At 42.4% G+C, this 18601-nt stretch overlaps 1 protein-coding gene across 1 annotated transcript in view; it reads left to right on the top strand.

The window, feature by feature from the left end:
• SLIT2 (slit guidance ligand 2) overlaps nt 1–18601 on the top strand; it is a 92262-nt gene that overhangs the window by 70171 nt on the left and 3490 nt on the right. Inside the window, exons 28-33 of the mRNA XM_066633000.1 lie at nt 4798–4891; nt 10902–11039; nt 11133–11373; nt 12510–12640; nt 15419–15573; nt 16650–16938. Coding sequence (XP_066489097.1) covers nt 4798–4891; nt 10902–11039; nt 11133–11373; nt 12510–12640; nt 15419–15573; nt 16650–16938 — 1048 coding nt within the window. The remainder of the gene's footprint in view (nt 1–4797; nt 4892–10901; nt 11040–11132; nt 11374–12509; nt 12641–15418; nt 15574–16649; nt 16939–18601) is intronic.

Below are 18601 nucleotides of genomic sequence, written 5' to 3'. Positions count from 1 at the left end.
AGATGACATTTAGGGCACTCATCCAAAATGATTTCAGTAAGTTTAATCATGTGTTGTTCACATTTGCTTTCAAAGGTCCACATGTGGACTTCACTTTCCAGAACAAACTGTTAATGAACAGATTTGTGAATGACCTACTGAATAAATGTATTGAAATCTGCCATTTTGCAAGTTGGAGCAACTGAAATTGTTCATTTTTGAGGGCATTCATGCTAATATATTTGGGAGTTCAGAATTTATAGAGTTCTTTGTAGATTAAAATGGTCATTTCTCTGCCATAACTTTTTTTCTGTTTGCTGTAGTGAAGCAGTGACAAGTAGTTTTAAGCAACATAAAGCCCAATCCTATTCAGGTCTACTCAGAAGTGAATCCCATTGTAGTCATTTGGGCTTACTCCCAGGAAACTGTGGTTAGGATTGTAGCCATAGTCAAATTATTATTCTCACCCAATTATATATTTTAATGTACTACAGTGGGCGCTTGGTATCTGCAGAGGATCAGTCCCAGGATCCCCCACGGATAACAAAATCCATTGATAATTAAATTCACCAAGGGGGTGCAGCACCACAATAACTTATCTGGTGGAGTATCTAGCCCTCTGGAGGTCGTGTGAGGTCTTCCAGACACTACTGGAAGTCACTTCTGGTTCACACTGGCAACTTCAGTTGCATCTGTGAGACCCTCCAGCTACAGGCTTAGCATTAGCAGATGCTCAAATCTGCCATTGCCAAACCAGCGGTTAAGGAAGCCCCCACTGTACTTAATTCTTCAATCATTATCCTGCTGTTCACTATTTCTTTTTTTCAGGGCAGATTGCAATCATAAACAGTTAAAATAATTTTTTAAAACCTATCAGTACAGATTAGAAGATCATAACAGACAAGGGGGTGGTGATATAGGGAGAAATGGTCTCTAAGGCATATTGACCCTGAAAGCCTTTCAAGGTAAGCAGTATAATCTTGACTTGGACCCAGAGGGACACAGGCAGCCAGGTCAGTAATTTGAATATGTCCTCACTCCCCCATAGTCATCAGAAGGTGAGCCTCAGACTTTTGCAGCACCTGTAACTTTGTAGTTGTCTTCAAGGACAACCTGAATAAAAATACATTCCTATAATCAATCCTGTGAAGTCTGTGAAACAATAAACAATCAGTGTACCTGCTGCCACCTGGTTTTTGCTAGTAGAGAAGGGCCCCCCCCCCAAAAAAAAACAACTCTCAGGCTCTGAACCTGTTCCAAGGATATGATTAAGGATAGTCATGCCATTTCCTTCAAGAGTCCTGGGATTACTCACCAGCATCACCTCCCTGCTGTCTGGATTCAACTTGTTTGTTCTGCCTCATTGATTCTCACACAACTACCATTTGCTGATTTAGGACTAAGATGGCCAGTTTGGGGTGCTTAAAAACTGTGATCAAAAACTGTGTAGCTTTGGATGTATTCAGCATAGTTTATAATTGCAGACATTCTCTCCTAATAGCTTTGTACAGATGTTTAATAGAATTGGTAGGAACACAACCCCTACAGGTGCTCAACTAACCTCTTAAGACCACAAGCTAGGTTGCAGTTTAGCTAAATGGTGTTTTTTACAAGTGCCACTTAGAACAACTTTTGTATTCCCATGACTGAAATGTGATTGTAAAATGAATTTGGCTAGACTAAATATTAACTGTACAATTGCCTCTCTATCTCATGTTCCAGCCAAAAAAATGCATGGTTTGCAAAATGCAAAAACAGGAGCTGTGTTTTCAGTTTAGGAAATAATTCTATTTCTGGAACTGGGACCTCGCTACTCAGCTGTGTTTGCAGGCTTTGTGATCATGTGGGTTTGCTAAATTGAGAATTGCCTAGGCATTTTTCTATGACAATTTTACCCATCCTGGCACAGCAGCACTGGAAGAAATTTTTTTAATGTGAGGCCCATAAAAAAGGGTGTTTTGAGATACTTTGACCCATCTCCTGGTGCTAATTCATACATTACAGACTTTTTTCCTTCCAAAATGTTGCTGTGTTGTTGACTGCTGTGAACACTGTAACAAAAATTAGTACACTTTCTGTTCCATAATTGTAATTTGCTTTTGCCTCCCTTACATGGATTGTAAGAAATTTTGAGGAACAAAAAGGTTAAAGTTAATACTCTAGTTGCATGTGGGCTACTCTAACCATTTGCCTAAATACACTGCATATGCCTAAATAAACTACATAATTTAAAATATGATTTGCATGGTATCTAACAAATATGAACCTGATCAAAAGAGCTACTTTAATCCTGCAATCCTGTGCACACTTACCTGGGAGTAAGTTCCACTGAACTCAGTGGGACTTACGACTGAGCAAGCATGTATAATCTTGTGCGATGGGCATGCCAAACAAAGGGCACTAGGTGTACCCAACAAAATGTTTTACTTTGTTCTTTTGCATTGCAGACCCTAATCCATATCACAAATTGCTTATGACATTCCAAAAAAGGGGTGATGTGGGGGTAGGTTGATGTTGAAGCAACATAAGGCCAAACTTTCCTTAAGCACACAGAATTTGTTGCACATTTCTTTGGCTCTAGGTGCATTAATATCTCCATGTGCATTAACATTGCCTGGTGTTGTAGGCAACTGACACTGTATGTCAAAGACTGCCCCTGAAAGGGTTTGACAGCTTTGTATGAATCACTTTCAGATTTAAGATTTTGAAAGTCAGAATTGTCAGTGAAAATATATTCATAATAGATTGGCTTGTTGTGACATTATAGAACCTGGTTTCTCAAACGTGGCCATGGTGGCTAAAGCTGGTTTCTGAAAAATGGCCAATGTGGCTACATATGGCAGCTGGAAAGTCAGTGTGGCTATCAAGACAACACTGATGGAGATGGAAAACAGAAAGGAGTGTAAATGGGGGGAAGGTCCTGCAATGAGGCAGGTGCAATGAAGAATGCCTACAGGAAGAACTGAGAACAAACAGAAGAACATTGGTGTGTGAGGACCCATTTGCAGCTGCCCTGGACTTTTGAGATAAGAGTCTAGGGCAAGTGTGTAAAACTACACACATTGATTTTCACAACTGCCACCCCTTCTTGTTTTGTGCAAGTCAATAGAACAGTTTTCATTCTATTTGCTTGTATGGCAAACGGGGAGGGGAGAAACAGGAGAACTACTGATGTAGTGGCTGTGTGGATGCACATGTATGCAGTAATAGTTAAAAATCAGTTTGACCCACAGAAAGAGCTTAACTCTGTCTTAGGGCCAAATCCTAACCAATTTTCCAGTGCTGGTGCAGTCATGCCAATGAAGCATGCATTGCATCCCTCGGTAGGGGAGCAGTCATGGAGGGAGCATTTGTTCCCTTTCCTAAAGGTTGCATTACGAAGGTTGCATGCAAAGGTTGCATGCACCGGCACTGGAAAGTTGGCTAGGATTGGGCCCTTAATTCCTACCTTCCCTTTGCAGTCTGGGAGCTGCTTTACCATAGCTTCTTTCTTCAATGCTCCACTAAGGCATTATCTTGGAACAATGTGGATGCGTGTGCCCAATACTAAGGTTTCTACCCATCCAAATGTCAGCCTTCTTCCTGGCTAGATGTTATTGCAAGTGCTTTTATTAGACCCATACACCTCTTTCTGAGATCCACATGCTACTGGAGTGGCACAGAAAGAGGCTATGAAGAACAGGTTCTAATGCTGCTGAGGCAAAGAATGAACTAGGAGTGGGTGAGCACATACATTGTGTTGGGGAGGGGGGGATCATAACCTAAATGGTTTGTAATTCTAATTTGTAGGGTTGCTTTTTCTCATGTGCAGTGTGGTGGGTGACACATCTTTGCTTATTCAAGAGATACTTCTATCTTTATTAAATAACCGTATCCTCAACTATACAATATTGTAATATGGTAATGTTTTAATTGGTTGATTAGTCCGTTGGTAGGATGATGCTCTACTAATAATCCGTACTGCAGAAGACATTTATTTTCTACCAGCTAATCAACCATTTTGGGGCAGTGATGCATAGCATGTCTGTCTGAATCTTGCCAACCTGACTTTGCTGATGGCCCAATGTAGTGGTTACCAAACTTTACTGGCACCACGGTGCCCACGTAGCCTCTTCTTCCTGCCTTAGCTGGGTGCCACCATCTTGGATCTTGCTGCAAGATGGATCTTGTTGCAAGATTCAATATGGTGGAGCCAAAATCTCAAGGCATCTTACAATATCCAAGATGGTGGCACCCAGGAAAACCAGTAGGAGGAGCAACTGGGGACATTCCTCAAAGCACTGTTTGGGAACCACTGGCCAAAAGCTAAAAAGCACACAAGCATAAAAGCATACAAGTTAAATGGCAGTTTGGGGTGCTAAGAGACAGTAGAATAGCTAGAGGGGGGCAAAACGGTAGGTACTGTAGGTGCCACAACACACCGTGTAAGCGACCCCTCCCACTCGCTGTCAGAGTCGTTCTAGCCAGCAACGGCAATGCGCAGGCGCTCATCAAACCAAATAGCATCTCATACGCACTGCCCAGAATGGTTCCGAGGATGTGGAAGGGGCCTCTTATACAACATATTGCCATGTCTGCAGTACTTACCATTTTGCCCCCCTTCTAGTTATGTTACTGCTAAGAAATGCTGAAGAATAGTCATGGAAAGCCAGATTACACTGAGCAAGAGAAAGTCTCATCACCAAATGCTTTAACAGCTTGTGTCACAGGAGCTGCTTGGCTGTTCTGAGGGTTGCCATAGAAATACATAGCACCTAGATTTTGCTTCCCAGCTCCCGTGATGGCCTGGTTTTAGTGACTAGATATACTTTGTTACAGGTGAGCTGTGTGAAGAGAAGCTGGATTTCTGCGCCCAGGACCTGAACCCCTGTCAGCATGACTCAAAGTGTATCCTGACACCTAAAGGATACAAGTAAGCCCTGTGTCTTTATAGTCTCCCTTGTTGTGCTTTTAATCACTGCTTTGTCCTCCTGAATTGCTGCCAGCTTTGTTTTCGTGGGGGTATTTGTGCTGTCAGTCTTTATTCACAGGAGTTGTGATCAGAGGAGAATGGCTCAATGGAGCTTTCCTTCAGTTTGCATCCAGCCCCATGTAATAACACGAAGATTCTCTGTTGAGTGACCAGTTTCCTAGCAGTATGGATTAAGAAGGAACAATGCCGAATGGAGAGTTTTTATTCTCTGTGACAATCCACACAAAATCCTTTCGGTGACTTGGAATGGGAAGTGAATAATTATGTTAAACTAAAGCTGGATTATGAAGCTGTAATTACAAGATGGGTTATTAGCAAGACACATTGGAAACCATTATGCAATAAGGAGGTTCATCACCAGGAAGGCTAATCTTTAATTAAATGACATCCTTATTATCATTAATTAGTATGCACACTTGAAAAGTGGTGTTTAATGGACTTTAGATGAGTAGATTTAGGAACCTGCTGCTCTGATCTGCACCTGTTTTATGCGCTGGGTTTTGTTGTGCCAAAATGACATTAGGCCAATTGTGAGTTGTAATTCTAAGTATATTTTAAATACCAGTTTCTCTTTTAAATTGCCAGTCTTAGCCTGTTAATTTGCATGTGTGTGTGAAAACATACCCATCCAGTGAAACTAGTATTTTGATAGTTTGCTAAATGTGGTTACTTTATCTAAGAGATGGACACTGGATGTGGGAAAACACGTGCGAGAACTGATGCTGAAGCACTAAGCCACATCTGCACAGCTAGTGACCCACTGAGCCAAGCACAGCCCACGACTTATATATGTCAACCTTGCAAAGCAGTGGTTTCCAAACTGTGTGTTGCAGTGCCCCAAATCTAGTCATCTACTGGTGTGTTGTGGGATGCCTGCAGCCCGGCAGGAAGACCATGACATGCCAATTCAAGCAGCAGTTGGAGGCTTGACACAGCAGGAAAAGCTCTAGTGCGTGAAGACAGCATACTGGGGAAAGCCCTCCTGCCCTGGCCCCGTTTCTTGTGATTATAGTGGCATTTTCAGGCCTCTGAACCCAGAAGTAACTGGCAATGACATCGTCCTAAGTCAGGAGCTGCACACTGCATTTGTAGTGCAGGGGGGACGTCGCAGGTCCCAGGAGTTTGAGACCTTCAAGAGATTAGACCAGTTTCTGCTGCTTGCCAGTGACAGTAAAAACACAAAGTGTTATCAATCACTTTCCAGGCACAATGGATTGTTGCTGATCTGCATTTGGCTTGGCAGGTCACAGGTTGTGTATGGATTGCATTGTGAGAAATGCATGGGGAATGGACCTACTATAAGTTGTTGGCATCCTTCAGTCTCAGAAGACTATGGTGTCACGCTCTGAATGGTGGTTCTGGAACAGAGTGTCCTCTCCAGTGCGCAAAGCCTGAGTAAAATAGATATGGAGGATAGAATGTTTCCCATGCAGCAAATCCCCCTCTCCACGTCGCTGAAATGGTCCAATGGAAAGGCAGAGGCCAATACGGTTGGTTCCAGCGGCGTCGCAGGAGTTGCCAGAACGTGACTGTGTTCAGCCATGAACTGCCTCATGGACTCCGGCTCCGGATTTTGCCTTGAGGTTGACTCCTGAAGCCTCTTCCATAACTGGATGTAGCCACAAGGCAGTGGAGCTTTGGGATCAGAGTTTTCCTTCTCTCAGATGAGCTGCCTTCCCAGGCTGACGAGTCCCATCTACCCGGTGGCTGTTTAGCCGCCTCTTACGACAAGTACAGCCAAACTGAGGGCCTATTCTTATCCCCAGCCCCCAGGGGAAAGTTACTATAAGTTATTACCATACATACATGCCATACCATACCATACCTTTGTGTCATGACTCAGTCACGGGAATCAGAGCCAGTCCTTGATTTTCAACTATAATTGTGTCAGACTCAATTATAACTTAGAAATGAATGACTCCGTTTCCATGAATTAAACCTGTGGAGTTTGGGTCACTCTTGGCTGGCTGATACAGTTTTTCTGAACATGTGACTTAGACCTCTATAAGAATGCATAAATTGTTGCTTGGAGAAGTACAAACACTTCTCTTAAACCTCCACCTTACCGGTTTGTTTGTTTTTTTAAAGTGGGTTGATTGAGAAAGTGTATTCCTGACTTGCTATGAGGGCCCTGAGGTGTCAGGTCTGCAGGCAATTGGATGGAAGGGGTGAAGGCAGGTGTGTTGTTGAGACGAAGCTAAAAGTCCAGAGCAGTCAACTAAGAGTGGGTGATCCATGTCAAGTGCAGAACTGTGCAGAACTGAGTCAGTTAGGGGGGCAGGTTCCAAAAAGCAACTGTCCAAGAGAAGAAAAGGGATGATAAGGCAAGGCTTAGGAAGTTGTATGGCTCATCTCTAGGAATCAAGCTTAAAATAACACATAGAGCCAGCTGGTTCCTATTGGCTCCCTAGGTCTCTTGTTCTGGCTGGGCTGCAGAACCTTTTCTGACCATTGTGTGGATTGCACTGCAGCTCAACAAAGACCAGGCTAGTAATTCCCTCCACTTGAGATCTGTGCCAGTGGCACAAAGTATAGTGCACTTGGGTCTTGTTGGCCTGTTTTAGTGCCCTTGGTGTGCCTTACACTTGCTTAAGAAACATGCTCCTTTTCTAACTGTGTTGTTCACTGGAGCTGATTGCCAATGTGGAATCACTATTTACTGGGCAGGCCTTCTGCTTCCCAGTAGTCAGTCCCACATGATCCCGGATTCATGTCTTTCTCCTTTCCTTCAGTACATTTTCCTCCCAATCAAGGAACAGGTATGAAGAAAATCCTGTATTTATTTCTCTGTTTAGTCAGCCTAAAGCAGTTGTTCCCAACCTGGAGGATGTGACCCACGCCCCCTGCGGAGCAGTGGGAAACACAGTTTTCCCCCTTAAGGGGAGTGGCAAGTCAACGGTGATGACACTTCTGGGTTCACGCTGCCACTGACTAAGAAAAAAGGGGTTTCAGGACTTATTCGTCTGACAGCAGCTGGAGATGCCACAAAACCTGGGTTCTTGCCACTGCTGCACACAGATAGGTCCTCAAACCCCTTTTTTTCTTAGTTGTCATTGGTGCAAACCTGGAAGTGCTGTCGCCACCATCACCGCCCCCAGAATGCTCTGCAATGACTCAGTGATTCCCTTACCTTGGGGTAAAGGTTGGGAACCACTGACCTTAAGTGACTGAGGGGCGGGAGGGAAAAACTTGGAGATTTCTTTTTCAGTTGATTGAGGCTCTTTGAGACAAAGTCACAACATCCTGTTATAGAAGATGGTTGGAATAGCAATTCTGCCTCACTGCAGGAAGCTAAGCTAGAGCTCATTCAGAGTTTAATGATATTATTTGTGGGAATAGCTGTTGTGAGAATCATTGCAGCCTCTGTTTACCCACTAATGAAGAAAGGTCTATTTCAATAATGTGCAGACCTCGTCGACAGTAAAATCTATGTCCTGAAATTAACAGTTTGGATCCCAGGTGAGACATGAGTGTCAGTGAATCCATTTCATTAGTGGATAATCAGAGGCATGAGCAATTCTTACATCTGTTGTTCTTGCTAATAATATCACAGCCAAATCAGCTCTTCGGTAGCATCCATTCTCTTCCCTTGTTAGAATTCAATGAACCTATAAAAATTATTCCCTCTCACACATTTTCCAAGATCTGACGGATTTCCACATAATGAACTTGATAAAATAATATTGACATTATTCTAAAAAAAATGTGGAAAACTTTATTTCCACATTTTTATACCACCTTTCCTCTAAGGAGCTCAGGATGGTGTACATGGTTCCTCCCCAGCTTTTGTCCTCACGTTTGTTTGTTTATTTATTTATTTATTTATTTAGCGCAGGGGTGCCCAAACCCCGGCCCTGGGGCCACTTGCAACCCTCGAGGCCTCTCAGTGCAGCCCTCAGGGAGCCCCCAGTCTCCAATGAGCCTCTGGCCCTCCAGAGATTTGTTGGAGCCCGCACTGGCCTGACGCAACTGCTCTTAGCATGAGGGCAACTGTTTGACCTCTCGCATGAGCTGTGGGATGAGGGCTTCCTCCACTGCTTGCTGTTTCACATCTGTGATGCAGTAGCAGCGGCAAAGGAAAGGCCAGCTTTGCTTTGTGCAAGGCCTTTTATAAGCCTTGAGCTATTGCAAGACCTTCATTCATTCATATAAGTTCATCTTTAATAAATTCATCTATGTAAACTTATGTAAATTTATTCAAATTTTAAATGTAAATTAATTCTTTTTTTCCCTGGCCCCCGACACAGTATCAGAGAGATGATGTGGCCCTCCTGCCAAAAACTTTGGACACCCCTGATTTAGCATATGGCATATAATACATGAACATATATCAGTTAGACTAGATCAAATGTCAGTATCCAGTTCATGCAGCCATTCAAGGACCTTCAGAGAAAAAGTGGGCCAGTATATGCCCTCAGTTTGCAGTCAGACCCAATGTGGTACATGGTTTGGTGGGAGAACCCGCAATCACACTGAGGGGTAGATACTAGCCCCCATTTAAACATTGAGTCCTGACAAACACCATGTAGGGTACAGATTCTATTCAAAGTTTTCCAATGTGAGTTGTCCTCACAATAACCCTGGGATAGTAGGTGAGGCTTAGATATAGTGACTGGCCCAAGTTCACTCAGGAAGCTTCATGGCTGAGTAGGGATTTGAACTTGGGTCTTCCAGGTCTAAGTTCAACACCCAAAGTGCTTCACCAGTGCTTCTCAAACTGGTGGGTCATGGCCCAAGGTCAGGTGAGCCACACATTGGGCCCATCCACCCGTTCTTGCCTCCCTCTGGCTTCAAATTGGAGCCAAACGGATGTAACTGGCCGCCACTTCCAGGCTGCAACCTACCTCTGGATGCTGATCATGCTGGGTCTGGGATGACCTCCAGAGACCTCTGAAAGTGACTTCTGGGTCACTTCCAGTTTCACAAACTCAGGCTGCTTCCGGAGGTGTTTCTGAGGCCTATTTCAGGCCATGACGGCAGTGCCAGAGGCCGAGGTGGGTCGCAGCTCAGTTACGTTTGGGAACTGCTTCACTACACCATTCTAGCTTTCTTTGTCAGTATCTATGTATCAGTAACAGAAGTCAACCTGCTGCCTCAGTTTTCATCTTTGTTACAATGAAAAATGAATTTCTGATCACACTAATGTGATGTAAATTGTACTGTTCAGTCACTGTTTCGAAGTAAAAATGTATGACCCCAAAGCAAAAGTCTTGAAATGTTTGTCTCAGTCTTTCCAAATAGGAATCATATATTTGCTAATGTCAAAAAAGAATGTGTAACTCGAATTCTAAGGAGAGTTGTCAGAATGATTCATGGGAGCCTCAAGATGTACAGTCTGAATATTTGATATAATGTCAGATAATCAGACAGAACAGCAAACAGGACAAAACCTACATACATTAAACCATGGTCTCTCATGCAGAGCAAGGTCTTCAATCAATATACAAGCTTTCAACACCAAGCTCTAAAGTGTTTTGTTCAAAGCACATCGTGGTGCAGTGCATTTGAAAATGAAATGTTCCTATTTTTTTTCTAAATACTTACAACTGTGTTTTGTAGTTGTTTCAGAGAACATCATAGTCATCTGTTTTTTTGTTTAAATTAAGCCTGCTGCTTAATAGTTTTAGGCATTACATATAATGGTTAGGCTTTACAGTTACCCCTACTAACTGGGTAAGAGGCACTTTTTCAAGTGGGTGCTCTTCTTTTATTTAGCAAGGGGAGAGTAACTGGCCCTCTTCACTCCAGCAGTGACTTTTCCAGTGGCTGTCTGCTGGTGTTCTTTGACATTGTGAGCTCTTTTGGGACAAGGAGTCATGAGTTATTTGATTTTCTCTGTAAACCGCTTTATGAACTTTTTGTTGAAAAGTGGTATATAAATACTGTTATAAACAAAAAGAAGAAGAAAAAATGATGCTGATGATGTAAGTTTTCATTTTCTGTTCTCTAGGTGTGATTGCACACCTGGCTATATAGGTGATCACTGTGATATTGACTTCGATGACTGTCAAGATAACAAGTGTAAAAATGGAGCACAGTGTACTGATGCAGTGAATGGATACACATGCATATGCCCTGAAGGATATAGGTAAGAGCGATTTAGAAGGACATGACAAATTAACTGTAATTGCGTTTGAAGAATGGCTTGTTTGACATAATGGTGATGTCTGTTTGCATCTAGTGGACTTTTCTGCGAGTTTTCACCACCAATGATACTGCCTGGCACCAGCCCATGTGATAATTACGAGTGTCAGAATGGAGCTCAGTGCATCATCAAAGCCACTGAGCCAATCTGTCAGTGCTTGTCAGGTTACCAGGGTGATAAATGTGAAAAGCTGGTCAGCATAAACTTTGTGAACAAAGAATCCTACCTTCAAATTCCCTCAGCAAAGATTCATCCTCACACCAATATCACTCTCCAGGTAAGTGTGAAGCCAGAGTCATGTAATAATATAATATAATATAATATACAGTATTTATATACCGCCTTTCTAGGGCAGGATTCCACATATTAAATGTTTGATTTCTAAGGTAGATCTGAACAGGGCCTCTGAGAGGAATTTTATCAGGGGGTAGAAAGTTTCTTTTGGGCCCCTTCCAAAGGGGAGGGGGCGAAACAGGGTGAAGAAGGGTGGCAACAGCCAACAGTCTTTGTAGTCCATGTCTACTGGCCTTCCCGATGCGAACCCCAGGTCTGCCTGCCTGTGTGGCATCAGCAGCTAGATATAGTAATAGCGAAAACCAAACTCACAAAAGTCTCTCTAAAACTTTTAGATATAGAAAATTATTGCAGAAAATTAGCATTATCATATTTAGGCTCACAATAGAATGGCAAGTGTCCATTGTGTATCAAAACTTACTTCTGCAACTGTGTCCCTGAGCTCCCATACACTCCTTCTTGGTAAACGGATCCACAAGCCAAAGAGCCAGTGTAGCAGGCCAGTTTCCTCCCAGATTTGACAGTGTTGAGGAGCATCATGTATGCATTCCTTGGCTCTGTGTATCTGGCTTGTGGCAACAGCCACTACCATGCCCACACTAGTGCCTCCAGCATTCCACGTGGGCAGCAAGTCTAGGTCAGATCAGAAAATGAAAGAACCCAGGAAATGTCTGAACCCCCTCCTTTAGTTGCAGAGCCCCCTTTGAGTTGCTGCCTCCCCCCCCCCCCGAACTTTGGAGCATGTGGTTGAAAATCGCTGAAAAACTCTTCTGGGTTCTGTGGCTCTGTTTTTAGGATAATATAGTTTCTGTAGTAACAAATTGTCTGTCCCTCTTTCTCTGCTGGGTCTAAGGACAATTCGTTACTAGAGTGTCATAAGAAGAAAAATGTTGAAAATTGCTGCTCTTATTTTTAGAGAGCTTATCTTGTAAGCTCTGTGTTGCAATTGTGTATCTGTGTTGTTCTAGAAATGAACCATCTGGGCAAACCAACTGGAATTAAGTTGAAGATGGAAAAAGCTGTAGTAGTTTTTTTTAGTTTGAATCTATTTCAAGTGAAATCTCTGTGTTTAAATTTCATTGTCTTCTAATATTTACATATGTATATATTTGTCACAAGATTGCTACAGATGAGGACAGTGGAGTCCTGTTATATAAAGGTGACCGAGACCATATAGCAGTGGAACTGTACCGTGGACGAGTGAGGGTTAGCTATGATACAGGATCATACCCGGCATCTGCCATTTACAGGTGAACCTATACACAAAACCAAACATTTCAGAGAGTTTATATGCGATCCCAGTTTTAGTGGGGGTTCTGATTTCTTTTTTCCTAAATAGGTACTGGCAAGAGAGAATGTTGTTTGAGAATATATTATTAGAAAATTACCACCAAACATTTTAGAAATGGGAGTTGGCAATATAGGCACTGTACTTTCCAATGAGACGTGTCCATTATAGAAAAAGTGTGCCAAGAGTCCAGGTGTAGCAGTTAGCAGTGGTCCTTCTTCCCTTGCTCTCCCACTCCACCTTTAGTACTGGTCAAATTGAAATTGAACCGGTTTATTCACTTTGTTGCCACCACCCAAAGCCGGGATCATACAGCATCCTGGCTGTCAAGTGAGATAAAGGGGAGGAAGTTCATGTGTGGCAGGAAGGGGAGCAGGGAAAAAAGGAAGGAACTGAAACTGTCTTTCCACCATCATACACACTTGCCTTAAAGATGAACACTGTAGCCAGTGGCATGGCTAGAAGGGGTGCAAAGCTTTAAGTTTTACAGGGAACCTCACTGCAGCCTGCAAGCGGCACCTCCTCCTCCTCCTCATTTTCGGAGCCATTGGAGACTGTGGGAGCAAAACGGAGGCGTATGCCCAGAATGGCTCCAAGGGGGAGGGGCTGCTTGCACACTGCAGTGAGGCTGCCTGCAAAACTTAGTGCATTGCATCCCCTCTAGCTACACCACTGGCTGTAGCTGTTACGGTGTTTATCTGCCTGCTTATTTGAAATTAACATCAAGTCATTCATCTCAGTATTCATTTCATCAGAATTAAAAGCCCAAAAATCATTCTCAGGGAAAAGAATGCTAAACTTTGTTCAGCAATAAGAGCAATGGGCCCAGATGTTCATAGATTGTTAAAAAAAAAATTCCTAAGAATTTCAGACGAAACGTGGTCCTATAAAATTTAGCATTATCTGTACAATAAAGGCAGCCTTTTAACATTCCTCCTAGAAAACATTTTAAAATATTCTGTTCCTCTTTACGATGATGTGTTTATAGTTCTGAAAAAGAACCATAATTGTGTGACCAATATAGTCTTTTCCACATGCTTGCCTTTAATTACAGTGAATAAAAACAGGATTACTGTATACAAAAGAATTGACATAAACGTTAAAGCACAATAAGGGAATTAAGATATATATATATTTTTAGTTAAATAAAACTTGTAATATTCTTCTCATTATAGCCTAGAAGAGATTGAAGCATGGTTCTTTTATTTGGAGAACTTAAAAGGCTCAGGTTTTATTCCGCATTGATTTATATCATAGTCTTTGCTTTGCCAGCTATTTTCTGGAAAGCAAAACAATCAAAGCTGTGTGCTACTTCTGCCTTTTAGTATTCCAGCTGCCTTAATCCTTTTCAGACATCTCGTTTTTCTTTTCCTGTCCTAGTCAACTTTGAAAATTAAATGTAAAGTTCTTTCCATTATACTATCCCACCTGTTACTTCCATAAAAGGCCAGAGATAGTGAAACAAGTGAGAGATGTCATTATGGACACTGGGACTTCTGAAGCCCCTCCCCATTCACAGCCTCATGCCACATGACAAGAGGTTTCCAAAACTTGTTGTGGAGGGGTAGCACACACTGGGGGCCATCTCTGACACAGGATGAAAATCCACAGTTGGAAAAGAAACTGGAGAAAGCCCTTATGTGCTCAAGGTGTGCATGCAATCTCAGCCACAGCTTCCTAACGCTTCCTCAAAGTTTTGAGTTTGTGTGCTAGCCTTCAGGAAAGATCATCTCAAAATGTGTGTTTGGAGGACTAGGAAAGAGACAGGATACTGGGCTAGCTAAATAGATAAGACTCCCACAAGAGAAACCTGAGTTTCAAAGGACCAGATTATAGTCAAGTATTTTCATTCAGAGGAACTTAGACCTTGGTAGAAGACAGCATGAATATTGTATATTTGCAACACTGATGATTCAGTGGTAATGGACTGAAAGTGTCTTAGGGTCCAATCCTATCCAGTTTTCTAGTGCTGGTGCAGCTGTGGCCATGGGGTGTACACTGTATCCTTTGGTGGGGAGGCAGTCACAGAGGCTTCTCAAGGGTATGAGAACATTTGCTCCTGTGCCTCAAGACTGCATTGTGGCTGCATCGGTGCTGGAAAGTTGGATAGGATTGGGCCCTCTATTGGTATTACCCTACAAAGGCATAGCCACCGTTCTGCAAATGGTTTCAAGGGTACAATTTTGAGAAGAAAGGATTGTTTGCTGCCATTCTTCACAGTACTTACACACAAACAATCCAGGGTGCAGATGATAAGCAAGAAGGAAAGTTGCACATTTCTGTATTGTAGTCTGCAGTGTAACATATCTGTCAATTGAATCTACACAGAATCTGAAATAACAGACCAAGGCTATAGGTAGCCTGCTTTGATCATCTTAATTGCAAGCTGACTTCCTCATCTTTTGGTATGTTGAATTCAGCCAAAGAACTGTAGTCCCTTCGGATTCCAGAACTAATTATATCTAGTGCCCAGAGAATCTTGCCAAGAATCCACCTCTGTTCACAGCAAACAAAACGGAAAAAAAATATAGCGTGCAGCTGATGATTGTGGACAGGTTGAAGTCATTCAGGTTCACCAAGCAAATTTTATCAGTCTGTCTGTTCCTTGCTGTTTTCCAAGTGCTGAATACCTGGTGGAATCTGAATCTGCAGCTAAAATGTGCTTTAAGAATAAAAACCCAGAAGAACCTCCTTATAATGTCCCATTTTTGAAGTTAAATATCCTTTATTCTTCTTTTAGTGTTGAGACAATCAATGATGGCAACTTCCATATAGTAGAGTTACTGGCCATGGATCAAATTCTGTCCTTGTCGATTGATGGAGGCAGTCCCAAGATAATCACCAACTTGTCTAAACAATCCACTTTGAATTTTGATTCCCCACTCTATGTAGGAGGTAAGGAAATGTTGTTTTGCGTTATAGATACAAGTAGTATATAGAACTTAAGAAAACACAAATTTCACATTTCAGTTAATGTTCCGTGTGAAATGGAGAACAATATTTCTGAATTTTTTTAAATGCTATATTAAGACTATACAGATGGGGCCTGTTTATCCATGGATTTTATATGCAGATCTGGCTCGGCTTGGGTCCCCTGGACCCACATTGAGCCAAGTTTGGCTCCACCTGAACCCACTGAAGGGGACTGAAACTCTTCTCCGGTCACCTTTGGAGGGCTTTCTGAAGCCTGCAGAGGCCGCGTTCGTCCGCCCCTGGCCACTGCTGAATTAGATTATGTGCACGATTACTTTTAGATTCATAAAGTCAGATAATTTTTTTTGCATGAACACAGTGACTTTTACAGGCACACTGTCCTGTGGAATCTCCTTAGAGACAGATGACCTAAAATCATCCAGTGTGATAAACTGAGTATTTACTAAGCATTGGGCAAGTTACAAGAACATAAGATGATAAGAGGATATTGCATATTAAGACTAATCTATATTGTGAATCAGGTGGCTGAGAGCCCAATCCTGAGCTCTTCAGCACCAGCACTATGAGCATACCACCGGCACTGGGTATTGCAAACATGCTGAAAGGCACACTCACAACACCGTACTTCAAGACAATTGGCTGCAAGCTGGTAAGAGCTCCGGGTGGCAGTGAGGCCCTCGGGGTGGGAGAGGTATACCCAAGCAGGGGGAGGCGAGGCAGGGCGAGGAACCAGGATGGGAGAGATGGGATGGGAGAGATGCGGCAAGCAAAATAGCACAAACTTGAGAAATCCCATTGCCAGTCTTGGGAGTAAGTCCCATTGCAAGACACCTGGGAGTAAGACTCATTAATGGCAGTTACTTTTGAGTAGACAGGCATAGGATTGTAGACTTGCACAATTAGAAACTAGGCTAGTAGCCACCTGTTCTATAGCTAATACATTATTTATAGTTAATAATTTGAATAAATAATAAGAATACTCAAGTAATACGCAAATTCATTTCAAGTCATGAGCTGATATCTTGTTTGTTTTCCAGGCATGCCTCTGAAGAACAATGTTGCCGCTCTTCGCCAATCCCCAGGTCAAAATGGCACCAGCTTCCATGGTTGTATTCGTAATCTATACATTAATAGTGAACTGCAGGACTTTAGGAATGTCCCACTGCAAGTTGGGATTCTCCCAGGCTGTGAACCTTGTCATAAGAAGGTGTGTGTCCATGGAACCTGCCACGTGACTAGCCAGTCAGGCTTTACTTGCGAGTGTGATGGGGGATGGACTGGCCCACTTTGTGATCAGCAAACCAATGATCCATGTCTAGGAAATAAGTAAGTCCTTGTTCTGTATCATTTCCTAATGTTGCACTTTAGCATAAAGAACTGAGAAAATGTCAGGCTTTCGAAAGCAGCAATATGATCTTTTGAAGGTTTCAGTTATAAGAAAACTGGCCCTTGGGGTGCAGCAAAGACTGTTGGTCACATATAAGACTGGGCCCTAACTGTGTTTGCTGAAAATCAGTGTTCAGTCATATGATGTCTTTAGATTCTGTCATTCCGTGTTCTCCGGTTGTATTTAATTTCCTCTTGAAGACAGCAAGGTAGTACAAGAGAGGACCTCACTTGAAACTTTAAAACCATTATTAATCAATTTATCTGAGTTCATTTCCCCTTTTGTAAACTGTCAGTGTCTGGGGGAAAAAAAAGAGCACAAGATATGAAGCCACCTTATACGGAAGGTCTATTGATCCAACAGTGGTGATGGCTTCTCAGGGTCTCAGGCAGGGATTCTTCCCCACTCCTGCTACTCTTGAAATGTTTTTAACTGGAGATGAGAGAGACTGAACCAGGGACTTTCTGCCTAAAAAATATGTCCTCTGTCACTTCCCTATGTCAGATATCCTTAAAGGAATGCACCAGCCTTAAGTGATATAACTAATCTTGGCACCACACAGTGTCTGGTTACCCCCTGGTTACCTTTCCCACCGATTCCATGTTCCAATTCTAAAAGGTTAGGTATGCAAGAATTAAAGAAATAGATTGTGTGGCTGAGATTGTGTGCTAAGCACAGGGAACAATTGTATGCATGTCTGCTCAGAAGTAAGCCCCATTGTGTTCAATACTTACTTCCAGGAGAGTGTGTGTAGGATTGCAGCCTTAGTAAGTAAAGCCATTGGTCCCAGTTCTAACATTTAACCTGGATTACTGATAACCTACGAGTCTATATTGTGCCAACATGCAGGTTCCACAAAAATTCTATGTTGAGCAAATAAATTTGTGAAGAAGTTAATTAACTTCTTGACAGTGAATAAAGGCATAACATCACTTTATTCTCTCTACCTTCTGTTGATCCATAGTTTGATCTTGAATTTAAATGTCATCTTATCTTTGGACAAAGTTCAAAATGGCTTCCTCAGGCAATATCAGTCCCTGTTAGAAAGTAATTCATTAGATGCTGTGCTCTGTCTAGACACTATAGCAGACTCACTTTAACTCAAAGGCCTTTTCTATTGTGAAATAAGTTGCAACTCTGTTGGAGGAGATTCATTAAAGATAGAAATGGACAGCTTGGATCATGCTACAAATGCCATGCGTAATTGTTAAAGCCCATGGCATGTCTCTGTACCCTGGCATCTCAGTGGGTAATAGTTAAAAGTGCAATTTTGGGCTAAACATCAAATTGTTTTTTAATAACATCTGTTCAAGTATTGGGGGGGGGGAGGCGAGTCAAAATGACAGGTAAGCCATGAATTGTTTTCCTTGTTAAAATTTAACAACTCTAACAAGTTGCTTTATTTTGGGCCAGATTATGCATTCCTTTCCAACAACAAAAAAGTCCTATTTGCTTGAGGGATGCAGAATTTGGTAGCTGTGTCTGTTCAGGTCTTCCATAACACATCTACAGTGGCAATATTCCAGCACTAACAGAATAAATGACCTATGTGCTTCTTTATGCTTGCACTAACCTTGCATACAATGAGCTTGGTACAAACTG

Source organism: Tiliqua scincoides, chromosome 6, assembly GCF_035046505.1.
Source record: "Tiliqua scincoides isolate rTilSci1 chromosome 6, rTilSci1.hap2, whole genome shotgun sequence".
NCBI lineage: Eukaryota > Metazoa > Chordata > Lepidosauria > Squamata > Scincidae > Tiliqua > Tiliqua scincoides.
Note: the sequence above shows the minus strand (reverse complement) of the source record. Positions and strands in the feature narration are given on the sequence as shown.